Source organism: Balaenoptera borealis (assembly GCF_965194805.1).
Source record: "Balaenoptera borealis genome assembly, chromosome: X".
NCBI lineage: Eukaryota > Metazoa > Chordata > Mammalia > Artiodactyla > Balaenopteridae > Balaenoptera > Balaenoptera borealis.
Genome location: NC_138881.1, coordinates 33,019,663 through 33,047,080, shown reverse-complemented (window position 1 = coordinate 33,047,080; position 27,418 = coordinate 33,019,663). Strand labels below are relative to the sequence as shown.

Below are 27,418 nucleotides of genomic sequence, written 5' to 3'. Positions count from 1 at the left end.
TAAATATTTTAGTAAAATAAATCTGAAAAATTCGCCCTATAAAATAGCTTCTTAGAGTTTCCCCAACGCCCATGAGTTCACTAAATGCTATTTACAATAACGGATTCAAGAAATAAATTTAATATTTGTTAAATGCAGTGTTTCCTAAACTCATTTGATGTCAGAAAAGATTTTTTTTTCAAGTAATACCTATTAAACTCTCATATATCAAGTGGAACATCCTTTGGAAAAACATCAGATAAGAGAATATTATCCGTATTTACAATTCAGTTTAAGCAAGTTATAAAGATTAATATTTTGACATTAACACAATATTACATTTATATATTATAAATAAATAATTAAAATACTATTTCTGGAATTTAAATCTGCAGTATATGAACTGAATAATGCAATGAATCAGGCAAAAGGGAAATAAAATCGAGGAAATACTACAGAATGTTGAATAAAAGGTACAGTGATTAAATATATGAGGGATAATTAAGAAATGTGGTGATTAAGTCCAACACAAAACTAGCAGAAGTTCTAAAATCAGTTAACATAAGAAATAGAGAAGAAATCATCAAAGAGACATTAATAAAATAATATCCCTTAGCTGAACAAATATCTGAGTTTTCAGATTGAAGTAAGTCCACAGAGTAAAGTACAGAGTTCAAAGTATTAAAAAAAGATCCATACCGAAACATACGCTGATGAAATTTCAGAATCTCAAGTATAAGGCTTTCTAAAAAGATGTCAGAGCAGAAAAACAAGGGACCTACTAAGGAATCAGATGTACATCTAACCCAACAGAATCTAATGTCAACAGAATAATGCCTGATAAAAACTATTTTATACCAATATTTTATACCCAGTCAGATGACCAATTCTGTGAAAGAAGAAAAATACGCAAATGCGAAGAAAATTTTCCCACATGTTCATATTTTTAAAATTCTATTAAAAGTATTTTTACAAAAAACTATTGCTTCAATTTATGTCAAAGAGTGTTCTGCCTATGTTTTCCTCTAGGAAGTTTTATAGTGTCCACTCTTTACACTAAGGTCTTTAATCCATTTTGAGCTTATTTTTGTACATGGTGTTAGAGAATGTTCTAATTTCATTCTTGTACACGTAGCTATCCAGATTTCCAGCACCTCTTATTGAAGAGACTGTCTTTTCTCCACTATATATTCTTGCCTCCTTTGTCATAGATTAATTGACCATGAGTATGTGGGTTTATTTCTGGGTTCTCTATCCTGTTCCATTGATCTATGTGTCTGTTTCTGTGCCAGTACCATACTGTTTTGATTACTGTAGCTTTGTAGTATAGTCTGAAGACAGGGAGCATGATTCCTCCAGCTCTGTTCTTTCTCAAAATTGTTTTGGCTATTCAGGATCTTTTGTGTTTCCATACAAATTTTAAAATTATTTGTTCTAGTTCTGTGAAAAATGCCATTGGTAATTTGATAGGGATTGCACTGAATCTGCAGATTGCCTTGGGTAGTATGGTCATTTTAACAATATTGATTCTTGCAGTCCAAGAACACGATATATCTTTCCATCTGCTTCTGTCGTCTTCAATTTCTTTCATCAATGTCTTATAGTTTTTGGAGTACAGGTCTTTGCCTCTTTAGGTAGGTTTATTCCTAGGTATTTTATTCTTCTTGATGCAATGGTAAATGGGATTGTTTCCGTAATTTCTCTTTCTGATATTTCGTTGTTAGCATATAGAAATGCAACAGATTTCTGTATATTAATTTTGTACCCTGCAACTTTACCAAGTTCACTGATGAGCTCTAGTGGTTTTCTGGTGACGCCTTTAGGATTTCCTTTGTATAGTGTCATGTCGTCTGCAAACAGTGACAGTTTTTACTTTTTCCTTTCCAATTTGGATTCCTTTTATTTTTTTTTCTTCTCTGATTGCCACGGCTAGGACTTCCAAAACTATGTTGAATGAAGGTGGCAAGCATGGGCATCCTTGTCTTGCTCCTGATCTTAGAGGGAATGCTTTCAGCTTTTCACTGTTGAGTATGATGTTATCTGTGGGCTTATCATATATGGCCCTTATTATGTTGAGGTAGATTCCCTCTATACCCACTTTCTGGAGAGTTTTTATCATAAATGATGTTGAATTTTATCAAAAGCTTTTTCTGCATCTACTGAGGTGATCATATGGCTTTTATTTTTCAATTTGTTAATGTGGTGTGTCAGATTGATTTGGGATACTGAAAAATCCTTGCATCCCTGAGATAAATCCCACTTGATCATGGTGTATCATCCTTTTAATGTATTGTTGGATTCAGTTTGCTAGTATTTTGTTGAGACTTTTTGCATCTATGTTCATCAGTGATATTGGCTTGTAATTTTCATTTTTTGTAGTATCTTTGTCTGGTTTTGGTATCAGGGTGATGGTGGCCTCAAAGAATGAGTTTGGAAGTGGTACTTCCTCTGCAGTTTTTTGGATAAGTTTCAGAAGGATCAGTGTTAACTCTTCTCTAAATGTTTGGTAGAATTCACCTGTGAAGCCATCTGGTCCTAGACTTCTGTTTGTTGGAAGTTTTTAAATAACTGATTCAATTTCAGTACTGGTAATCAGTCTGTTCATATTTTCTATTTCTTCCAGGTTCAGTCTTCAGAGATTGTACCTTTCTAAGAATTTGTACATTTTTTTCTAGGTTGTCCATTTTATTGGCTTATAGTTGCTCATAGTAGTCTCTTATGATCCTTTGTATTTCTGTGGTGTCAGTTGTAAGTTCTTTTTCATTTCTGATTTTATTGATTTGGGCCCTCTCCCTTTTTTTCTTGATCAGTCTGGTTAAAGATTTATCAATTTTGTTTATCTTTTCAAAGAACCAGCTTTTAGTTTCATTGATTTTTTTTGACTCTATTTCATTTATTTCTGCTCTATTATTTGGATTCCTCTCCTAAAGTAAAGAAAATATAAGCAAAAATAAACAAATGGGACCTAATTAAACTTAAAAGCTTTTGCACAGCAGAGGAAACCATCAACAAAATGAAAAGACAACCTATTGAATGGGAGACAATATTTGCAAATGATATGACCAATATAGGATTCGTATCTAACATATATAAACAGCTCATAAAACTCAACATCAAAAACAAACAACCCAATTACAAAATGGGCAGAACTGAATAGACATTTTTCCAAAGAAGAAATGCAGATAGCCAATAGGCATATGAAAAGATGCCTAACATCAGTAATCATCAGGGAAATGCAAATATTGGGTGGGCCAAAAAGTGCCTTCAGTTTTTAAGTAAAAATAAAAGACACATCTTTCATTTTCACCAAGAACTTTATTGAACAACATATTCACCCATTTGTTCCACTACCTTCTGCCATTTTTCAGGCAAATTCATGATTCCATCTTCCCATAACATTTTACCTTTTTGAGCAAAGAACTGTTCCAGGAGCCTTTTACAGTCTTCCGGGGAATTGAAATTTTTTCCTTTAAGAGAATTTTGTAAAGACCAAAATAAACGGAAATCCAAAGGTGCAATGTCTGGTGAGTATGGCAGATGAATCAGAACTTCCCGGCCAAGCTGTAACAGTTTTTGCCTGGTCATCAAAGAAACATGTGGTCTTGTGTTATCCTGATGGAAGATTAATGCATTTTCTGTTGACTAATTCTGGATGCTTTTGTTGAGTGCCACTTTCAGTTGGTCTAATTGGGAGCACTACTTGTTGGAATTAATCCTTTGGTTTTCTGGAAGGAGCTCATAATAGAGGACTCTCTTCCAATCCCACCATATACACAACATCACCTTCTCTGGATGAAGCCAGCCTTTGGTGTGGCTGGTGGTGGTTCATTTCGCTTGTCCCACGATCTCTTCCATTCCACATTGTTGTACAGTATCCACTTTTCATCACCCATCACAATTTGTTTTAAAAATGCAACGTTTTCATTACGTTTCAGTAGAGAATCACAGGTGGAAATATGGTCAAGATTTTTTGTACTTAACTTATATGGAACCCAAACATCAAAGTGAGTCACATAACCAAGCTGGTGCAAATGATTTTCACTGCTTGATCTGGATATTTTGAGTATGCTGGCTATCTCCCACGTGGTATAATGTTGATTGTTCTCAACTACTGTTTCGATTTGATCGCTATCAACTTCAACTGGTCTACCTGACCATGGAGCATCATCCAGCGAGAAATCTCCAGCAGGAAACTTCGCAAACCACTTCTGACATGTTCAATCAGTCACTGCACCTTCTCCAAACACTGCACAAATCTTTTTCTGCATTTCAGTTGCGTTTTTACCTTTCTTGAAATAATAAAGCATAATATGCCAAAAATGTTGCTTTTTTCTTCCATCTTCAATATTAAAATGGCTACACAAAAATTTACCAATTTTGATAAGTCTTTCTTTATATGCATGCTGATATGACAGCTGTCACATACAATCTAACAAAATTGTTTCAAATAAAGTTAAAGACAACTAAGTGCTACTAGAGCCATCTTACAGAAAAAACTGAACGAAACTTTTGGCCCATCCAATAAAAACCACAGTAAGATATCACTTCACACCTGTCAGAATGGCTATCATCAAAAAGTCAACAAATAACAAATGTTGGTGAGGATGTGGAGAAAAGAGAACCCTTGTACACTGTTGTTGAGAAAGTAAATCGGTGCAGCCACTGTGGAAAACACAGTGGAGGTTTCTCAAAAAATGAATGGCAGAGCTACCATGTGACCCAGCAATTCCACTCCTGGGTATATACCAAAAAAACAAACAAACAAACAAACACTAATTCAAAAAGATACATGCATCCCAATGTTCAAAGCAGTGTTATTTACAATGCCAAGGTATGGAAGCAACCTAAGTGTCCATCAACAGATAAATGGATGAAGAAGATGTGAGAGATATATATATATATATATATATTAAAAATATATATATAAATATATATAATGGAATACTACTCAGCCATAAAAAAGAATGACATTTTGCCATTTCCAGCAACACGGATGGACTTGGAGGGCATTATGCTAAGTGAAATAAATCAGACAGAAAGATAAATACTGTATGGTACCACTTATATGTATAATCTAAAAATACAGCAAACTAATTAACATAACACAAAAGAAGCAGACTCACATATATAGAAAACAAACTAGTGGTTACCAGTCATGAGGGGAAAGGGGAATATAGGGGTGGGGGAGTGGGAGGTACAAACTCTTGGGTGTAAGATAGGCTCAAGGATATATTGTACAACATGGGGAATATAGCCAATATTTTGTAATAACCGTAAATGGAAAGTAACCTTTAAAATTGTATAAAAATTTTAAGTACTTTAACAAAATAATTTTTTAAATTATTTATTTATTTATTTATTTATTTATGGCTGTGTTGGGTCTTCGTTTCTGTGCGAGGGCTTTCTCTAGTTGCGGCAAGTGGGGGCCACTCTTCATCACGGTGCACAGGCCTCTCATTATCGCGGCCTCTCTTGTTGCGGAGCACAGGCTCCAGACGCGCAGGCTCAGTAACTGTGGCTCATGGGCCCAGCTGCTCCGCGGCATGTGGGATCTTCCCAGACCAGGGCTCGAAGCCGTGTCCCCTGCATTGGCAGGCAGATTCTCAACTACTGCACCACCAGGGAGCCCCCAAAATAATTTTTAACTGAAAGAATAATATGAGAATTTTAAACAGTGGTGATACCATATGATCTGTAAGAAGAAAATAAATCTCCAAAGAAATAAAAATAAATACATTATCGCTGCAACTAGAGAAAACCCGCGTGCAGCAACGAAGACCCGGCGCAGCCAAAAATAAATTAATAAATAAATTTTTAAAAATAAATAAATTTAATAAATAAATAAATACATTAGACTTTGAAAACTGAGACATTTACCTCTTAAGCAGTAGGTGATTAATATCACAGATTTATATTTGTCACTCTATAGATCCAATTGCAATCCTTGATTTTTCCATGAATAATAACAGTTAGATTTTTATCTCTTTTATGGTGCTTACAACAATGCCCGTGAAAAAGCTGTTTTATAAAGATTTGAAATACAGACAAATTCATCTTGGATTATTCTTTTATCACAGTATTTTTCATGACAGAATTAATTGTTCTAAACATGTTTATTAACTTGTCAAGAGAATATTTATCATTTCCTTTGTTAGATGTAGCTGAATGATGTTTTCTCCCCTTACTAACAAGTATGCCTTAGTTCCTCCTTGTGAATGAGGAATGATAAATGCCTCTTTTGCCTCTGGCTCTTCCTCTGTAAACTGGACACAATATATATTCTTTCTAAATTTCGTATGAAATCAAACAAATGGGTTATTTGTAAATCAATATAATTTATCTAACATGGTTTTGCATGTTATCTGTCTCAGAATAAACATCCAGTATAATATTGCTATTTCATATAGTATAATTATAATTAGAAAACAGAAGTAAGCTATACTCAATGCATAAAGGGGAAGCAAAAGTCATAGAGATCTCCTTATATCTCACAAATATTTTCATTTATTTATAGGAATATGCTTTAAAGTCTCAAGATATTTAGTAGATTTCATGATGTTTACTTATATAGTAAGAGAATTTTCATAAGGGTATAATTTTAGCTTCCTTATTTAGAAAAATTCTGAGGAACTTTTATAAGAGCCAATGTTTCAACCATTCCCTTTAATAATACTGTGACTAGCAAGCTAATGAGTATTCACTTATCTAGAATATCCTAAAGTTCAACTGGGCAGCTTCAAAATTTTTCATATGACTGTTGATTAAAACTTTTATTTGTACCTTGTATCCATTTCATTTTTTTTACTTTCCAAAAGAATATATTGTATAAAGGACTCATATCTAGGATATATAAAGAACTCTTAAAACTCAACAATGAGAAAACAAGCAACCTAACTTTATATATGTGTGTATATACATACACACACACACACACACACACACACACACACAATCTATAAGAACAAAAGAAAGAAAAATACATATATACCTATTTTTACCAAAGAAGATATACAGATGGCAAATAAGCATATGAAAAGATGCTCAACATCATATGTCATTAGGGATATACAAATAAAACCACAATGAGATATCACAACACACCTATTAGAATAGCTAAAATCCGATAACTGACAATACCAAATGCTGACAAAGTGCAACAGGAACATACATTCATTGCTAGTGAGAATATAAAATGATACAGTTATTTGGGAAGACAGTTTGACAGTTTCCTACAGAGCTAAGCATAGTTTTACAATAGGATCCAGCAATCATACTCCCCAGTTAATTGAAAACCTATGTTCACACAAAGGCCTATACCCAAATGTTCACAGCAGCTTTTTTTATAATTGTCCCAAACTAGAAATAATCATATCATACTATCCTTCAACAGGTGAATGGATAAACAAACTTGGTATTCGAGATGATGGATACTTCAGGTGATAAAAGGGAAGAAACTATAGATTCACACAACAACATGGATGAATCCTAAATGCATGTTGCTAAGTCAAAGACGCCAAATTCAAAAGTCTACATAGTGTATGATGCTGTTTATTCAACATTCTGGAAAAGACAAATTATAGGGATGGAAGACAAATCAGCATTCGTCAGAGGCTGGGAGTGATTGACTACAAAGGCCACTCACAGAGAATATTTTAGGTTGATGAAACTGTACTGTATGGTACTAGGCATAAGATACATGACTACGCATTTGTCAAAACACATAGAATAGTACATCACAGGGTGAACTTTAATGTATGCAATTTTTAATCAGAGTATCCTGGATGTAATGCATACTGTGACAAATGAATTTAACTGTATTCCCAACATATGATAAAATGGCACTGAAGGGGGTGGAGAAAAAGGAACTGACGTAAGTGACTTTGGAAAATGGTGTTTTGATTGGTAAATATAAGACTAGGCTCAAAAATAACTGTACATAAACACAATTTTAGTTGGTAAGTTTGTTTCTCACAGGAATACAGTTAAGAACTCTGAAAACATTTACACTAGTGTAGAACAAATAAGTAAATAAATGGTAAATAATTTGAGTCAGGTTTCTCACTGTCAGTAAAAGAAGTTACAAATTAGCAAGGGGCAAAAGCTAGAATGAACCATGTGATGCTGGATTAGAGTCTTAGACATTAGCATGAACTCATGTTTAGTTTAATAGGTATAGAGATAGACACCTATAGAAATGATTACAGATATGTGTGTATACATTGGTTAATACACATGCATATATTTCATAACTCTGCGGAGAGACTAGAAACAATGACACCAAGTAGCAACAAACACATCTAGCATCCAGGCCTTAGTTTCTAAACATGGTTCTCCAAAATAACAAAAACCAGACATCCTTGGAGAAATGACTAACTCTAGGCCTGGGGCAATGAAAACACAAGATGGGCCTGGAGCATTATGTAGTGCCAGGAAACAAGGCAGCACTCAAAAATCAAAAGGATAGAGGCAGATCAAAGGAACACAAGAACCCAACTGAAGGAGCACCTGATGGCCTAAGCTGAAACAATTTGAGTAATAAAATTAATTAAACTTTAAAGTGATAGAGAAATATAAAATAAATATTCGTGAGTCCATACTGATATAAATAACTGAATACATAGGTAAATGCGGAAGAAGGTACAAATCTTTCTTACAAAGAATTTCAAATAACAAGTAAATACTCTTCCCTCCAGGAGATGGGGCTTAAACTCCCTCTTAGGAGTACTGGCTGGATTCCAAAAGATAGAGTATGGAAAGGGAACAATAGTAACTTCACAGTGAAGAAATCTGGCAGACCTCACCTTAACCAAGTGATCAAGGTTAACATCACCAGTAAAAAGTCGTTACTGACACAAGGTGATGAGAAAGACATTTCACCTCTGTGGTAATCTTCCCCAAAACCCAAAAAACCCTGGTCTGTCTAATCATGAGAAAAACACCAAACAAACCCAAATTCAGAGCCATTCTACAAAAGCCTGGCCAGTACTTCTCAAAACTATAAAGGTCCATGGGAAACAAGGAAAGGCTGGGAACCTGTCAGAGACCATAGAAGAGAGATTATAACTAAATTCAATGTGATATACTTGATTAGATCCTAGAACAGAAAAAAGACAGAATTGTAAAAAAAAAAAAAAAAAAAAAATCGATAAATCTGAATAAAGTCTGGAGTTTAGCTAAAAGTAATGCACTGCTGTCTTTTTAGTTTTAACATATGTACTATGTAAAGTAGTAACATTAGAGTAAGATGGGTGAAGAGTACATGAGAACTCTCTGTACTATTTCTGCAACTGTTTGATAAATCTAATATTCTCAAAAAAAGGTTTAGTTTTTTTTTAAGTGCATAGTTGCATTGCATTATGATCAATCAACACAGAATAGCTATTAAGCATAGTAGAAACTGTAGCTCCTGTAAAATGCAGATTTGCAGACCCCCCTCTCGCCATATAAATTGTATCAGAATTTTCTAGAAATGGAGCCAAGAATCTGCATTTCATATAGCTATAGGTGAATCTTATGCACACCAAAATCTGAGGATTCCATTTCTAGAGCCCTGCGCCTTTTATAGTCCCAAAAGACTTTTAAAGGCTTTAAAAACCAAAGTAGTAATGGTATTATCCAAGGTAACCAAATTTGAAGAAAGTCAAAATTCAGCATATGCAAGATAGGTAAGGAAAGATAATATGTATATAACTGGTGGGCACACAGGATAACAGGGTCATGATAGTTTGGCAAGTGGATTCAAAGTTTGGTAAGTATCCAAGTGGCAGCTGAAAGACTAAAAGTGGAAGCAACCTGCTTATTCAAACAACCCTTCCTGGGCTGAAGAAAAGTGATATTGCCATGGAGTGCAGAGAAATTACAACGGGCCTGTTCAATCAACAGGCAACAACTGCCTTAGTATGAAGTGATACTACTCCAAAAATGAATAGTGCAGTACTGACAACCAAAACCAACACCACCAAGCTAATAAACAAATGCTCAAGCAAGCTGAAAGGCTCTGACTGGAGTATTATATAACGAACAGATGAACAAGGGAATGAGAATAAACTATGAAAATCAACGTGATGAAACTCACTGGTTAAATGAAGCCTAATTGGTCTCAAGTATGACATCCTATGTGCCTCTGCCTACCCTCAGTTGCCTACCACATTTACTGTGGTAGACTTCACGCTGGCTCAGGGCACCATTTTTGAGCCCCAGCAGATTCAAGTAGTCCACAACCTTGCTGCCTCCTCCACCCACACAGCATATGCCAGCCCTCCTCTGATACCCAATCACATTCCCTCTGAATGAACCCACTTCGGCATCCTTCTGCCTGCCTCAGCCAGCCCTCACTCATATTTACCATTGATGATGGTTAATTTTACCTGTAAACTTAGGCTACGGTGCCTGGTTTTTTGGTCTAGAAGCTGTTGTGAAGGTATATTTTAGATGTGATTAACTTGTAAATCAGCAGACTTTGAGAAAAGCAGATGATCCCTCCATAGTGTGCCGGACATCATCCAATCAGTTGAAGGCCTTAAGAATGAAGACTGAAGTCCTCCCGTGAATAAAGAACTATGCCTCCAGACTGCAATATAGAAATTCTGTCTGAGTTTCTAGCTTTTGGACTCAAGACTGCAACATGAACGTTTACCTTAATTTCCAACCTGCTGACCTACCCTGCAGATTTCTGACTTGCCAAGCCCCACAATCACATAAACCAAAGCCAACAGCCAATTCCTTAAAAGAAATCACCCCTCCCCACATATAAACATTTGATCCTTGGACAACATGGGGGTTAGGGTGCAGTTAAAAACTGCATAATCCGGTTCTGCATCCGCAGATTCTACCAACCACGAATCGTGTAACACTGCAGTATTTACTGAAAAATATCCGTGTATAAGTGGACCCACACAGTTCAAACCCATATTGTTCAAGGGTCAACCGCAATAGGATATTTTACCCTATTATATAAAATACAATAACCTATTATATATCCAATCCAATCCAATATAATATAAATATCCTATTAGGTCTGTTTCTCTGGAGAACCCTAACTAATACACTATTCTGATCATTTTTCTACCAGTAACACTGTAACCATCTTCTCTTACAATGAAATACACTGCACCTATTTTACCATTGCTACACCCAATGATATTTTTTCTTAGTAAGGTATGAAATTTAGACAAGTTATAATCAATATATAGAATTAGAGATTCCCATTTTGTTCTTCGCACCAAATAGCACAGAATCAATATTCCATATCCTGGCTGAGTATCAGAATCACTTGTGGCACTTCTTAAAAGTACAGTTGATCCTTGAACAACACGGACTTGAACTGGGTGGGTTCACTTAGTCTACAGTACTACTCAATCTGGGGTTGACTGAATATGAAGATGTGCAACCATAGATACGGAAGGCCGATTATAAAGTCATACCTGAATTTTCGACTGTGTGAGGGTCCACACCCCTAACCCCAAAGTTGTTCAAGGGTCAACTGTACATATGCCAGAGTTCAACCCCGAACTTGCTGAATCAGAATTTCCTCAACTGATTTTGATTCACAGCCAACGGCTGAAATCCCTGGGCATAAAATCATTTGACCACAGTATCTGCAACAGGATCTAGTCCAAGGTCACTTTTTTAAATAGAGAACTTGAGGTTAAGGGAGAATAAGTTACTTATTCAAATTCCCAAAAAGGGTAACAATGAACAGTATCGGGCTGCTATTTTTTTCATACTTCTAGAAAGTACCTTTTATTTTCTTATATAGACATTTCCAGAATAAAGATAACAAGTGGCATTCCTATCACTCAGTGCACACAGTTATGCATATCTTATCACCTGATCCACAGCTCCAGTTCACTAATATAGATAGATTATAATATTTAGGAAATAAAAAGAGGCAGCTCTATTTTATAAGGTAGTTCATGCCATGTACACATGAAATTATCTGGTATATAGTTAGAAGACCTTGTAAATAGCTAAAATCTTGGCTATTAATTGTGTTGTAATAAAACTTTGAGGACATGTAAATGGTACTATGTTATGTCTGATGATTTAATCAAAGAAGGGTGACCTCACTTTCCTAGTGATGGTACTTCGGTAGATACCTTCAAAGAGCTAGCATAAATCTTAGCTTACTTTCTAGTAGCTAGCAAAACACTTCCAAAATCACTTCATATTGTGGATATGAAAACACAAAATAATCAATAACCTCAGTTTTCCACTACCGCTGACTTCTAATACCCCATGGCTTCTAATACAATATTTGTATTTTTTAAAGAATTAAAAATTGACAGAGTATATACATACACAATCAGCTAAGATGCATGTTTCCACTAATGTCTACTTTACCTAACTAACGTCCAATATTGGAAGGGTAGGCAAAAATATTCAATATTATTATTATTTTTAAATTATACCACTCTAACCCTAATTATAAAATACAGAATACTATTCTATATTAATAATCGTATCTCTTTATAATAATTTACTACATATATATTCATACTACAATCCACATTAAGGTACAAATTTTAGCGAACATTAACATTAGTGATCAAAGCCCAATATGTACGTACAAATGTGTGCACTCCATACATACGTACACACAACATGGTTTTCTAAGATGTCACTGAACCTATCACAAAACGGGAATTGAGATGTTATTTTGTAGAGAGTTCTAATATTATATTATTACCTGTTTTCTCTTGTTCATTTGACCCAACAGCATTCTTTTGCAAGAAGATAGTCTGAGGGATGCTCTACATCATCCAGCTATGAAACAGAGTTTTATAAACCCAAGTGTCCCATAGAGACATTTACTCCAATGAACTGGTATAATTCAAAATGTAATCTAACCAAACATGCCTAATAGTCTGGCTAGGAGAAGCAATACCATGGTTTATAGAATAGTGTCTCTGGAAAGAAAAGGAAGTGGACTCTTGGTTCTGCATAAAATCTTGTTAATCCTATTTCCATTTCCCCCTCCTACATTTGTAACAACTGAATAAACTGATTATGTTTTTTTATCTTGTAGCTGCAATCTCTGTAGACAGACTGATTAAAATACTTACACTGATGTGATCAATATAGTTATCAATCAGTAACGCTCCAGGGATTGATTTTTATAATTTGAGGAATTCTGCACCTTGATTCATTTATATGCTATTGTCTTTTTTCTAAAAATTAGGGATTGTTAATGTGGAAAATAAAAAAAAGAATTAAGGGGGAAGGGCCACATAGGGAAAATTGCTGTTCTCTACAGCATAACTGAGGAATACACATGATTAAGGCAAAAAGTGATGCTTTGGGGGGAATAAAAGCATGGATAATTGATAGAGAATTCGTGAAATAGGGAAGCAATTGTAAATAGATTATTGTGGACGTGGAACTGACATTTCCAGTTATCATTGTTGTTTTTTGTCCTTGACAGTTAACATCTGAGGAATGTTAAGCAATGTTTCAATAGCTGCATGTATAAGAAGATAATATTCCTGCCACCAGAAGCTGCTCTAGTACAGCTTTCCCCTTCTACTCTAGGCCACGGACTCTACCACACAGACACTCAAAGGCAAGAGTGTTATCCCTTAAAATTGTCAGTAGTTCTCTTCACCTCAATTCCCAGTTCCAACAGCCTCTTCCCTTTCTAATGGGCTGCCTTTGGCCTCACCTTCCTTCCCAGATCCAGCAGTTACTCCACAACACATCTGCATTGCACGTCCTGTAAAGGAATGCGAGGTTTTGTCTTGGCGTTCAGTCTCTCTTCCAAGAGATATACACACACACACACACACACACACACACACACACACATACATATAATGTATAAATTCATATTACTGCCAATGGTTTCAAAGAATCAGCACTTTTCTGGCAGAAGAAAATCAAGGGATTACATTACTAATGGAGAACTGAGTCATACAGCTGACAGTATTTGGCAGATTATTAATGAGCCTTTAATCATGGGTTGTTTGTCATGTATGAAATCAGAACTTAAGAGCATCATCTACATTAGCAAAAGCAGGTTGATAATCTTTCTATTTAAAGAATATATGCCAATCTTTTAATTCACTTTATAATAAATGAGATTTAAAATCATTTGGGCAGAAAGTTACTAAATATCAGATATTTCCTAGAAATTTGAAACTCTGAATAGGTTTAACTGACCTTAACTATTCAGATATATTTGGAAAATGGCAAAAGACTTCAAGAAAATAAGTCAAAAGGACATTATTTATTTTTGATGTATGTACTGAAATATCAAAAGCTCAGAGGAAAAGTAATAAATGTGAATAATACATAGGAAACACTTTACAAAACATTTAATTTGGAAATTGTGCTTTTTGCTGAGTTTAACAGTGGTTGGTTGAGGTCATTATCATATTTTTATAAAAAAGGAAATCGGCAAATAAGTCATTGAGAATATGGTATAAAAGTTTAGAAAATTAAAATGTGAGAGCACATTACTCATGTCAAATTATGAAAAATAATGATTACATTAAATATAAGCTTATTAACACATTGGGTTAATAGTATAGTAAGGTATGGAATCATAAGGAACATTTTATAAGGATTTTGCATTTTTTTCCTAACTTGTTTGGAAAAACTTACACTTGATTTTAGTGAAACAAAGTATCTACACCTTCAATCAAGACATTCTGGATTTGTAGGTTGACTAACACCATTCCACCAAAAATATTTTCCCTAAACCTAATTGCTATGTAGGAAAAGGTATGAGAATGTCTGTAGCAATTTCTGTATCTGTGACAATAGTGGTAAAGGTTTCCAACAAAATATTATTGAATATATATGAATATTTCAATATATATATACATATTCTATTATCAACTCATTAGCATCTAATTTTACATTCATCACATATACATTCTGTCAGTGAACATAGTGAACTGAAACAGACTCTAGGGCCCATGAGATTATAGTCAACGCCTGTTGCAATCATTCAGCATTTAGCACAAAGCTGGAATATATTAGGTCCTAAATAGTTATTGACTAGATATATGGTGTGTCCATGCCATTCTAACTCAGTGTTCTCTACCTGTATTTGTGAATTCCATGGATCTGTTCTTGTGTTTACATCCAAATGAAAAATTACTGGAAGCATTTTCAGAACTATCTTGATCTGTCTATAGCTCAACGCAGCAGCACAAACTCACCGTCCATGCCTGCATGTGTGTTTTGAATCACACTGAGTGTGACTGCTGCTAGGCTGGCATGTTCTAGTGTAAAAAGGCCAACTGTCGCATGTCCACCCTTATAGTCACATTTTACCAGCTGCAAACACTAAAATTTCCTTTTAAAGTGATGACTGGGAAGCGAAAAATAGTTTAATAGAATGAAACTCAAAGGGAAGAGTGTTATCCCTTAAAATTCTGTCAGTAGTTCTCTTCCCCCTCAATTCCCAGTTTGAACAGCCTCTTCAGTTACTGAAGTTCCTGAGGCTTTTAATGGTATTTCATGAAATCAACAAACTGCATCAGAATTACTATTCACAAACTAATAAAAAAGAACAAGGACAGACAATATTTGAATGATGACTTCCACTACCTGAAAGCAAAAGTACATTATGAATCATCACATGAGCTAAAGTGTGCCATGTCTTCAGTAAAGAAGGGTGGTAGAGAACTGAGATGTTTCATGGATATCAGGGCACAGGCATGGCACACTCAAAAGGAAACTTGCATCTCGTCAACTAGTATGTTCTCAGTGAGAAGGGACTGTGTTTAAGACAAAAAGCATAATCTGATGCATAACTGGAATTTCTTAATTTTTATTTTAATAGTTTTATAGTTGTATTTGCATATATTTACAAATTGTTAGGTTTACAGTTATAAAAGCATACCAATTTCTATGCCTGGTTTTATGTTTATGCATATTAAAGTAAAATTATAATAGTAATTTATCACCATTGGGTGTCTGATTTTTATTTCTTCTAAAGGAAACAGAGTTTAAATATATATTCAACATCCACTCCCACTCATTTTTTTAATTTGGAGAAATAATGAGACTAAAGCTTTTAATAGGCCACTCAATATTTTAATTTATATTTTTGAGCCCCTACTATGTGAAATTTAGCATCACAAGTTGACCAGTCTTTGTTCTAAAGGAGCTCATGGTCCAGCCAAACTTCCCAAACTACCTAGAGAGGAATCCAGTTCAGAGTGTCACTCTCTGCTATTTACAAGCTCTGTGTTTGATCATGTTACATACTTTAATTCACAATTTCTTTATCTGTAAAATATGGGTAATAATAATCAAATTTAATTCAGTATCTGTAATAATGAGGTAATGCAGAGTGAACAGCCCAGAGATATATAATATTGATGTATCACTTTTCACTACCTCTCATTAAATGATTTATTTATACATATGTATACACACACACACACACACACACACACACACACACACACAACACAGAGAGTGAGATAAGCCACCAACTGTTGCTACTTATGGTCTACTTCCTTAAGATTATACCATTGATCCTACTTCATGTATTAATTTTCAAAGAAGGAATTATATGAAACATTTACTAGCACTTAACTACAAAAGAAATATAAATATGAGGAGCTTATAGAACAAGTTTTTATGTTAGTACCTATAAAATACCTGTCATATAATAGGTGCTCAATAGAAATATACTGAATGAATGAATGAGAGCTAATCATTGACATGGAGTCAGAACTTATTGTCTAATATCAGTTGTGTAACTATTAGTTCTGTAACATTTTTAAATTAATGAAGGGAACTGAAAGTCAAAACAGTTTTTGCAGATTATAGCATGAGAATTTTTATTTGTTGACTCTGCATTTATCATGAATAATACTGTGATAGCTAATTTGTATATGTCAACTTGAAAGGGCCAGGGGGTACCCAGATATTTAGTCAAATATTATCGTTTGTGCCTGAAAGGGTGTTTTTCCATGAGATTAACATTTGAAATAGTAGACTAAGTAAAGCAGATTGCTTTCCTTAAAGTCGATGAGCCTCATACAATCATTTGAAGGCCTGAATAAAATAAAAATGCTGACCTTCCTCTGAGTAAGAGGGAACTCCTCTTGCCTGACTGCCTTGGAGCAGGAACATTGTTTTTTCCTGCCTTCAACTTGAATTTCCTGGGTCTTGAGCCTCCTGGCCTTTGGACTGGACCTACACCATGGACTCTCCTGGGTCTCAAGTATGGCAACTGCAGATTTTGAGACTTGTCAGCCTCCATATTCACGTGAGCCAATTCCTTATTTATATAATATACAAATATATCTTCTATTGGTTCTGTTTTTCTGGAGAATCCTAATATAATACCAACACTGACCACAAACATTTCAAAGAAACCTTCATCTTATAGTCCTATATTGATATTTTAAAAGACATTATCTTAGCACAGACCAAGTTATAAACTATAAAATTTGATTATCAAATTTTTTTAAATTTGGGGGCTTCCCTGGTGGCACAGTCGTTAAGAAACCGCCTGCCAATGCAGGGAACATGAGTTCGAGCCCTGGTCCGGGAAGATCCCACATGCCGCGGAGCAACTAAGCCCATGTGCCACAACTACTGAGCCTGCACGCCACAACTACTGAAGCCCACGCACCCAGAGCCCATGCTCCATAACAAGAGAGGCCACTGCAATGAGAAGCCCACGCACTGCAACAAAGAGTAGCCCCCACTCGCTGCAACTAGAGAAAGCCCGCGTCCAACAAAGACCCAATGCAGCCAAAAATTAAAAAATAAAATAAATAAATTTAAAAAATAAAATTTTAAATTTTTCTAAAAACATGATCTGCTCTGAAGTTTTTTCATTCTGTGTTTGTATTTAGCTTTACATTCCTCATTAAAGAAAAACTGGATGCAATGTTTTTGTTTATACATATGTATATTTCCTTCATGGAAATTTGAGGTTCCAGTTCATGCTAATTTATTGATTTCCCTTAAAAAAGTTAGATTTTAAACCTTAGGTTTCTCTTAGTTATAACATGTACTTTAACATTATCTTCTAACCTAGGAAGTAATGATGAGGGATAAAACATCTGAGAAACACCACTATCACCCCTTAGTACACATATAACCATTCAATAGTATTATTTTAATATTTGAAGAGTAAAGTTGTCCAGATAAATTAATTATTAAATAATCTTGGGACATAATGAGAAAATGTTCTACAAAATCACGATTTCTTCTATTTAAATAGATTCTTCCAGTGAAGTCTACAATGGACTCTTCCAAGGAAATTTTTGAAAGATTGCAATTATATTAAGACTAAACACTGGTGTTAAGCAAACATAGAATACAATTTTATCTCACTGAGAAACTAATCATGTAGTTCTTTTCCATCTCTAATGTATGATTCTATCACTAAAATCAACTTATCAAATAGACATTGTTATTATTCTATTTCTTTACAGACTCAACAATTAAATGCCTCTAAAATTGCTTAGATAAGTTTACAATGTGACAGTTGATATTTGATCCTTTGCTTCCTTCATAAACAATGATTATAGCATAGCATGAGCTTTCAAAGAGAAATAAAGAGACCCCCCCAAAAAAAAGTACATTAGTCAAAGCCATGGTAATAAAACTTTAAGTGAAAACAGCTATTTTATCCAAAAACTTTAAAACCATTGAGAGCACTTAAAACAGTCCATCACTCTTTCTTGTACCTTGAGAACAGAGACCATGTTTGATTCTTCTGTGTATCTCCAGAGTCAAACAGTGACACATATTTGGAGTACTGTATATAAATGGCTGTTGAATTAATGTTGAATTAATTAATTATAAATACCTAGATTGGTCTTATGTCTTCCACTATAATATCCTTAACTTCTAAGAAAATATTGACTTTTTAATTTCATATACATGTGTAATACCTTATACGTATTTACTTGAGACAATAAAGGGAGAAAAACAGCAGTTTTTTGTTTTTTTTTGTTTTGGTCTGCTTCTCCACTAGAATACAAACCTCATGGGAACAGACTTTGTCTCTCTTTGTTACTAATATATGCCCAAATCCCATACCAGTGCCTGGGCCATATTAAGTAATCAATAAATATTTATTGAATGAATGAATGAAAGATAATTTGAGATCAATGGTATTTCCTACCACTGTGGCTCATTCCATACAACATAATTGAGGGGTTAAAAAAAATGCTTGCTGAGTGGCAGTGAAAGGACAAATGAGGTTGGAGGGGATAAACACATCCACACAGTTAAGTTCTTTCTCTAAGAATGCATCTAAGCCTTTTGTTTTCTGATAAAGAAAAGAGAAGTCTGCACTTACCCAGAGGAAGGAATTGGTAAATCAGGTGAAAGGGGCTGTGTTTCTAGGACTGTGCTGAAAGATTAAGAGATGAGAGACAACGAAGGGAGTGAAGACCAAGTTCAAAACGAGTGAAAGCTGGAGAGGTGGAAAGATTCACTGAGACTTTGGAGGTGGTGCTCTGCTGTCAGACAAGTGTGAACGTGACCAGAAACAGAAAGAGAAAAGTGGAGCTCACTGGAGTTAATAAGGCCCAGGAACCCAGCGAAGAGGCTATCAGAAGTGTCATTAGTACGGGTGTTAAAGTCACTGAGGAGAGCTAACTTCAAGTAGAGCTCTGTGATAGTAAATATAATCAATGATACCACAAAAGAACTGTTTAATGAAAGAATCACATTAGGGCACTATTCAAATAAGAAATCACGCAAGTGATTAACTCAAAACGGTTGCGCTTATATTCGTGAATAACATTTTAAAAGATTAGGCCAGAAGCTCAGCGCAGTCTCCCTGCCTCACCCAGGCCTCGATGGAACCTGGGACACAGCGTCCGTGCCCCGCCCCCCGTGCACATCCCCCCTCCCATCCCCCCTGTAACGGAACCGGAACCTCCTCTCCCCACTCCCAAACCCGGGTAATGGACCCGCCTTTCGGTCCATCCCAGAGCGGCCGCCCTCTTCGACCACATGAGAGCCCTCCGAGGCAGCTACCGCAGGCCCCGCGGCTTCGCCTTCACCTTGGCCTTCAGGCCCACGATGCTGCCCGTGCCGCCCGCCAGGCTGCCCGCGCCGCCCGCCAGGCTGCCCGCGCCGCCCGCCATGCTGCCCGCCACGCTGCCCGCGCCGCCTGCTGTGCTGCCTACCAGGCTGCCCGCGCCGCCCACCAGGCTGCCCGCCAGGCTGCCCACGCCGCCCGCCATGCTGCCCGTGCCACCCTCGCAGGTGCGCCAGACCTACCAGCCCGACTGCGAGACCGCCGTCAACAGCCATTTCACCCTGGAGCTCCACGCCCACTCCGTGTGCCTGGCCGTGGCCTTTTACCTCGACTGCGACGACGTCGCCTTGAAGCACTTCACCGGGTTCTTCCTGCGCCGCTCCCACGAGCACAGCGAGCGGGCCCAGGGCCTGATGCGCCTGCAGAACCAGCGCGGGGGCCACCTCCACTTCCAAGACATCAGGAAGCCAGCCAGTGACGAGTGGAAGAGCGGCCTCAAGGCCATGTGGTACACCTTGTGCCTGGAGAAGCGCGTGAACCGGAGCCTGCTCGACCTGCACCAGCTGGCCACCGACAAGAGCGACCCCCACCTGCGTCTCTTCCTGGCAACTCACTACCTCGGCCAGCAGGTGGCGTTCATCAGAGAGCTGGAGGGTCATGTCACCACCCTGAGCATGATGGGGGCCCCGCACGCCGACCTGGCAGGGTACCTCTTTGACAAGCTCACCCTGGGCGACAGCGACAAAAAGAACTGAGCCTGGACTTCCCCAGAGCCACGGGGTGACCAGAGCCCTGGTCACCGTGCCTGCCATGCAAACGGCAATAGTGCCCTTGCAGAAGAAGTTCACTTAAGTTTGTTTGGTTTTTTTTCGCAACAAGTGCAGGACTCTCTTTTCCTGGACTTTATCACTTAAGTTTTTTTCTTCCAGTTTTTCCGTTTCTTCCAGTAAAGTTATTGGTTCATAAATAAATAAAGGTCTCTGGTTGATTCATGTGGGCAAATCTCTCACCTTTTAAATTTTAAAGCAGGTATACAGGAGTCTCTGAACACACCCAGGCTTGGTCCACATGCAGCTCAGGATCACCACAGAGGGAGGGAGATGGTCTTCCTTGGGACCCTGGAAAACACAAAATCAATCTTCCGCTTATGAACAAAATCAGTGTAGAGGGGTGGGGTGGGGTGGGTCTTCTGAGCCCTAGTCTATGTGGGTACCTGTGCATGGTAAAATTATATAGCAATATATAAAAAACCTTAGTATGGAATACAAAATACTGGTTGCCTCTTAGGAAGAAGTGAAGAATGGGATTGGACAGGGAGTAAAATAAAGGGTGCCTTCAACTTTTCCTGAAAACATTTAGCTCATTAAATTATGTGAATGTGAACATTTATCGCTTCTGGGTAGCAGCCTGGGGTCCTGAACAGGTATGGCAGGGTCCCTCTATGACAATGTCATCCCGAACAACAGTGATAATGGTAACTGAGCCAGAGGCTGACTTTCCCATAGGCATGGGAGTGACTTCCTAGGTCACATGCTAGTCGTGCAAATTGCCCTTAAAAAACATCCATATGTATATATACATATATATATATATATTTTTTTCCCCCCTTCCACTGTACCCTTTCTTCCATTAAACTAACACAGTACCAAAAAAAGCTCAAATTACCTCATGAGGAGAGCTGAAAAATATGTGCTCACTGTGAAGGTCAAATTTTTGATACTGAATATAAAATAGAATAAAACTCCCTGAATGTTAAGCCAGTGATTCCGACTGCTTTGAGGAATGTAGGGGAGTGAGGGTGAGTTGAGACTGGGAGACAAGTTAGGAGACATTGTAGCAGGTCCAGAGAGAGAGTGGTGGCTTGAAATATAGTGGTCACTGAGGAAATGAAGAGACCTGCACACATTCCAAATGGATTTTGGACAAGGCGACAAGATTTGCTTATGGGCAAGAGGTGAGGATTGGGAAATGAGGGGAGATAATCTATATTCCAGTGTTTGGACTTGAACACCTGGGTTGAAGGTGTTGCTATAAATTAATCTGGGAACATTAGCAGCGATACAGAAACGATGGGGGAAAGCCTGTCATGTAAGTCTGAGATGCCTATTAGATATGCAAGTGGAAATGTCTTGCACGTAGCCAGAAAACTGAATGTGAAGCTCAGGTTGAAATCAAGCACTACTCTGCAGGTCATTTCTGGGGATAGGACCCCGTATGCCCCCCTCCCACCTCTTGTTTGTAGAAAAGCTTAGAGCAAATTGAATCAGAGAAGTGAGAATGTGCAGAAACAAATGAAAACAGTCAACCAAGACAAAATAAGAGCTTAGCCATAAAACAAAGTCAAGGACCTTCAGTTTCTTCTCCAGGGCTTTAGATAATATCCTGAGGCATATCCTTGAGTTGTTTTGCAGATACTAAAACCCAACCAGGTAGAAAAAGTTAACTACATGCTGACCACAAGAATGTATAACCCAGACCTGCTGAAACCAGAAGGCTGATGATTGAGATTCCTGAAAACATCACCCTGTTACCTAACCATCAACCGATCAGAGACTTGAGCACAATCTGATCATGCACCCCGAGACCCTCTCCCTCACACTGTTGTTAAAAACCCTCCCTGTAAAGCAGCTGGAGAGTTCGGGTCTTTTCAGCATGAGCGGCTGGTTCTCCTTGCTTGGCCTGTAATAAAAGCTGTACTTTCCTTCACCAAACCAATGCCAGTAGATTGGCTTCACTGTGCTTTGGGGGAGTGGACCCGAGTTTGGTTGAGTAACAAGGTGGAATGTCAGGTTTGAAAATAAACATGGGGAGACATCATCCTTTTGATGGTGCTGGGGTCATAAGAGTGGATAAACTCACCAGCAAAAGCGTGGAGAGAGACTATGGCACAGGCGGCCCCACACCCAGGGCAGCTAACACTCAGAGGATGGGATGAGGTGTTGGAACATCCGGAGGGCTGCTGGCCCCACCTGGACCATTACCTCATTCCAGACTGTGGCCACCTGTGTCTGCTCAGAGCTTGTCTCAGAATAAGCCTGTTCCTAACTTCAGTGTGGCCTCTGGTTTCTCCTTTCTAGATGTGGAGAGGTGTTAGCCTATTACCTTGTCTTGGCTATGGGTAGAAAGACATTATTTCCCAGTAAAAAGATTTCCCAAGGAAACAACAGACCTGCTTCTCTGCTGTAGGGTTTCTTAACCTCAGTTTGCTTGGGTTCACATGCCAGTTTAGCCACTCATCTTGAGTAACTGTGGTTAAGGTATTTAATTTCTCTGTGCCTCAGTTTCCTCACATTTAAAATAAGGATAATAAAAGTGTCAACTCCACTGGGTTCCTGTGAAGATTAAACGAGTTAATGTTTGTGAATCTCTTAGAACATCACCTGGCACAGTAGAAGTACTTTATGTGTTAGCCGTCTATCTGGTCTTCATCATTACCATAAACATCACCATCTTTATCATCAGTCTCTGTCACTTTTAAGTTCCATGTTGTACTTTACGCTTTGGGGGAAAAGACCGCATGTCTAGACCTTGCCATTGGAATTCCCTCTTGCATTTTGGCCAACCGTGTCACCTTGCGTATTGAGAAGGAAAAAAAAATCCTTTGCAGCTTCTCTGGGTGTCAGGCTCAGCCAGGACTCAGGAAGGACGATTTTTGTCTATGTTGCCCCAAGCCAAGCCCGGAAATGAGTTTTACTGTGACAAATTTCCGTGGTAATCCTCCCATTTTGTCTCAACCAACCTTCCTTGTAAAGAGCCCCCTAGACACGATTAGCTTATTCTTCTCCAATCCAGCTTACCTGATCCTTCTCTTTCCATCTTGAACTACTTCTCATTCGTCAGAGATGGACAAGAGCAGAAGGATAAAGGGCTCACTCTGATTCCCACCATATATATGGATGTTTGTCATGAAGAGTGTACAATAGGGCAAGAAACGGGCAAAAGGGACCATATTAGGGCTCCCAATAATAAAAAAAATTAAAATTTATAAAACATCATGCACTTTAGCACAAAGGTTCTTAGCTTTCTCTGCCATTAAAGTCGCCTGTGGAGCTTTTAAAATTCTTGATGCACAGGCCACTTCCCAGACCAAGTACATCAGAGTCCCCTGGGGCAGGACCCCGATATCCCAGGCAGTGGAAGCCAGTGTGAGCACCTTGCTACCCAAAGTATATTCTATGGATCAGAAGCCACTTGGCCACTTGTTAGAAAAGCAAAATCTGAAGCCCCACTCTCGACCTACTGAATCAGAATCTATATTTCAACAAGATCTCAGGTGACGAATATGCACTCTGAAGTGTTAAAAACATGGATTAACAACCTGGTACTCAAACATGGCTGCACTGTGGAATCACCTGGAGAGCTGGAAAATAATAATGATGCCTCGATTTACACAACTCACTCAGTAAGACCATCATGCAAGTCCTGGACCAATCACACTAAAAATTTACTTTAACTTCAACAATTATTGAATCAACAGTTGCTGATTACACACACACACACACACACACACACACACACACACACACACAGACAGAATTTTGTCCATTCCGCTATTTTATCACAAACTGGTTTGTTTTATAACATGAGTTGTCAAACTACAGCCCACAACCCAAATCCAGATTTTTGTATCTATATTCATAAGGGATATTGGTCTGTAGTATTGTTGGGATGCCTTTTTCTGAATCTGCTGTAAGAATTACCTCAGGGAAATTGTTAGAAAATGTTTCCCTGTCGTATTTTTCAGAAAAGTTTGCAAAGAATAGGCATTAATTCTTCTTTAAATACGTCATAGAGTTCACCTGTGACATCATTTGGGCCTGGGCTTTTGATTGTGGGAAGTTTTAAAATTACCATTTTAATCACTTCATCTAGTATAGGTCTATTCACATATTCTAGTTCTTCTTGAGTCAGTTTCTGTAGTTCGTGTCTTCCTAGCAGTTTCTCCATTTCATCTAGGTGGCGTACCTAGTTCTGGGTCATAGTATTCCCTTATATGTAATTATCTAACGCAGATAAACTCCTGATTTTAATAATTTGTCTTCTCTTCTTTCTTCTTATACAGTCTACCCAGAGGCTGCTGTTTGAGTTTATAAAGAACCTCCTTTGATTTTGTTGATTATTTCTATTGCTTTTCTGTCCTACATTGCTTCTTTCTGCTCTAATCTTTAACATTTCCTTACTTCTGCTTCCTTTGAATGTAGTTGGCTGTCATCTTTTTATTTTTTTTTTTAATTTGGAAAATGATGTAATGTGACATCTTCTTTCTTTTATATAAGCATTTACAGCTATACATTTTTCTTTAACCACTGCATTTGCTACATCCCATATGTTTTGGTATACTGTGTTTCTTTTTCATCCATCTCAAAGTATTTTGTAATTTCCCATGTAATCTCTTCCTTGACCCATTGGTTATTTACAAGTTTGTTGTTTAATTTCCACATATTTGTGAATTTCCTTATTGATACACATATCATATGATTTCATTTCCTTACTGATACACATATTTGTATATTCTCTTATTGATTTCTAATTTTGTTCCATTTTGCTCAAAAAATATTATTTGCAAGAGTATCATCCTCTTAAATTTATTGAGGCTTGTCCTAATATATTATATCAACTGTATCTTGGAGAGTATCTCATAGGTGTTTGGGTAGAATGAGTATTCATCTGTTGTTGGGTGCAGTGTTCAATAGATATTCGTTAGGTCTAGTTGGTTTATAGTTTTAGTAAAGTCTTCTACTTCTTTGTTGCTTTTCTTCCTAGTTATTCTATCTACTAGGGAAAGTGGGAATCGAAGACTCCAATCATTATTTCTGACTTAGCTATTTCATCCTTCTACTGTGTCAGTTTTTGTTTCATGCATCTGAGACTCTTTAGTTATGTGTATGTTTGTTTATAATGTTATCTCTTCCTGATGATTTGGGCCTTTTATCATTATAAATTGTTTCTTTTTGCACCTAGTAATAGTTTTTGTCTTAAAATATATATATATATTTCTTCCTGAAATGAGTATAGCTACTCCCACTCTCTTTTGTTCAGTCTTTGCATGATATATCTTCTTTATTCTTTACATTTTCACACAGTTTGTATCTTTCAATATAATGTGTATCTCATGTTGACAGTATGTAATTGGCTCTCCTTTTTTATCCCTTGTGACAATATCTGTCTTTCGACTAGAGTGTTTATTTACTTTTAATATTATTATTGATATGGTTGATTTATGTCTGCCATATTGCTATATGTTTTCTGTACATCTCATGGCTTTTTTGTTTCCCTGATCTTCCTCTACTCTGTTTGTATGAAATAGATATTTCCCTATTTTACCTTTTTCATTCACTTGTTGGTTTGCTTTCATATGTTTTAGTTATTGTTTAGTGAGTGCTCTAGGGATTACAATGTGTATCTTACCACAAGAAGCAGCTTACCTATGCTTCACCTTAATACTAATACCTTCCAGTAAAACCCGGAAACTTTCTTCCAGCTTCCTTCCACTCCTTACACCCTCTTTGTGCTGCTACTCTCATAGACATCTATATATGGTACATATCCAACAACAAAATGCTTTAATTATTATAATTATGAATTCTCTTTAAAAACAACTAAAAAAAGGAGAAGAATATTTCTACAGTGTTTTATATTTAATTAACTTTATCTGTGGTCTTTTTTTCTTTGTGTGTATTCTACTTACTGCCGGGTGTTATTTCCTTTCAAATGGGGTAACTCTTGTGAACTTTTTTAAAAGACAAGGTTCCGGACTTCCCTGGTGGCGCAGTGGTTAAGAATCCGCCTGCCAATGCAGGGGACAGGGGTTCGAGTCCTGCTCCAGGAAGATCGCACATGCCGCGGAGCAACTAAGCGCGAGCGCCACAACTACTGAAGCCCACGTGCCTAGAGCCCGTGCTCCGCAACAAGAGAAGTCACCACAATGAGAAGCCGGCGCACCACAATGAAGAGTAGCCCCCGCTCGCCGCAACTAGAGAAAAGCCCGTGCGCAGTAACAAAGACCCAATGCAGCCAAAAATACATAAATAAATAAATAAATTTATATATATATAAAAGACAAGGTTCTTAGCAATGATTTCTGTCAGTCTTCATTCATCTGGAATTGTTTTTATTTTGCCTTCATATTTAAATGATAATTTTGCTTACTAAAGTATTCTTGGTGGACAGGTTTTTCTTTCTTTTTTCCTTTCTGCCATTTGAATATCTCACAGCCTTCTGGCCTCCACTGTTTCTGTTGAGAAGACAGCTTAGGGTATATTGTGGTTCTCTTCTACGTCTCAGGTAATTTTTTCTTGCCGTTTTCAACATTTTCTCCTTGTCTCTGTGTTGGAAATTAAACTATGATGTGTCCAGAGGTGGATCTCTGCATTTTTCCTAACTGGATTTGGTTGATCAGCTTGGATAAGTGATGTTTATCAGCAGATTTGGGAAAATTTCATCCATTATTTCTTCAAATACTTCTTC

The 27,418-nt window shown here is 37.2% G+C and overlaps 2 protein-coding genes and 1 long non-coding RNA gene across 3 annotated transcripts in view; 2 read left to right on the top strand and 1 right to left on the bottom strand.

Moving 5' to 3' along the window:
• PRRG1 (proline rich and Gla domain 1) overlaps positions 1-20,044 on the bottom strand; it is a 370,248-nt gene extending 350,204 nt beyond the window's left edge. The window contains exon 1 of the mRNA XM_082378244.1: positions 19,881-20,044. The gene's annotated coding sequence lies outside the window, so the exon portion shown is untranslated. The remainder of the gene's footprint in view (positions 1-19,880) is intronic.
• The window catches only part of LOC309621216, a 444,919-nt gene that overhangs the window by 398,094 nt on the left and 19,407 nt on the right, over positions 1-27,418 (top strand). The gene's annotated exons all lie outside the window — the stretch shown is intronic.
• LOC309621146 (ferritin heavy chain-like) lies at positions 16,547-24,522 on the top strand. The gene is made up of 2 exons (XM_082378264.1): positions 16,547-19,985; positions 20,136-24,522. The coding sequence occupies exons 1-2, from the start codon at positions 19,924-19,926 to the stop codon at positions 20,704-20,706; spliced, it is 633 nt and encodes a 210-aa protein (XP_082234390.1). The 5' UTR covers positions 16,547-19,923; the 3' UTR covers positions 20,707-24,522.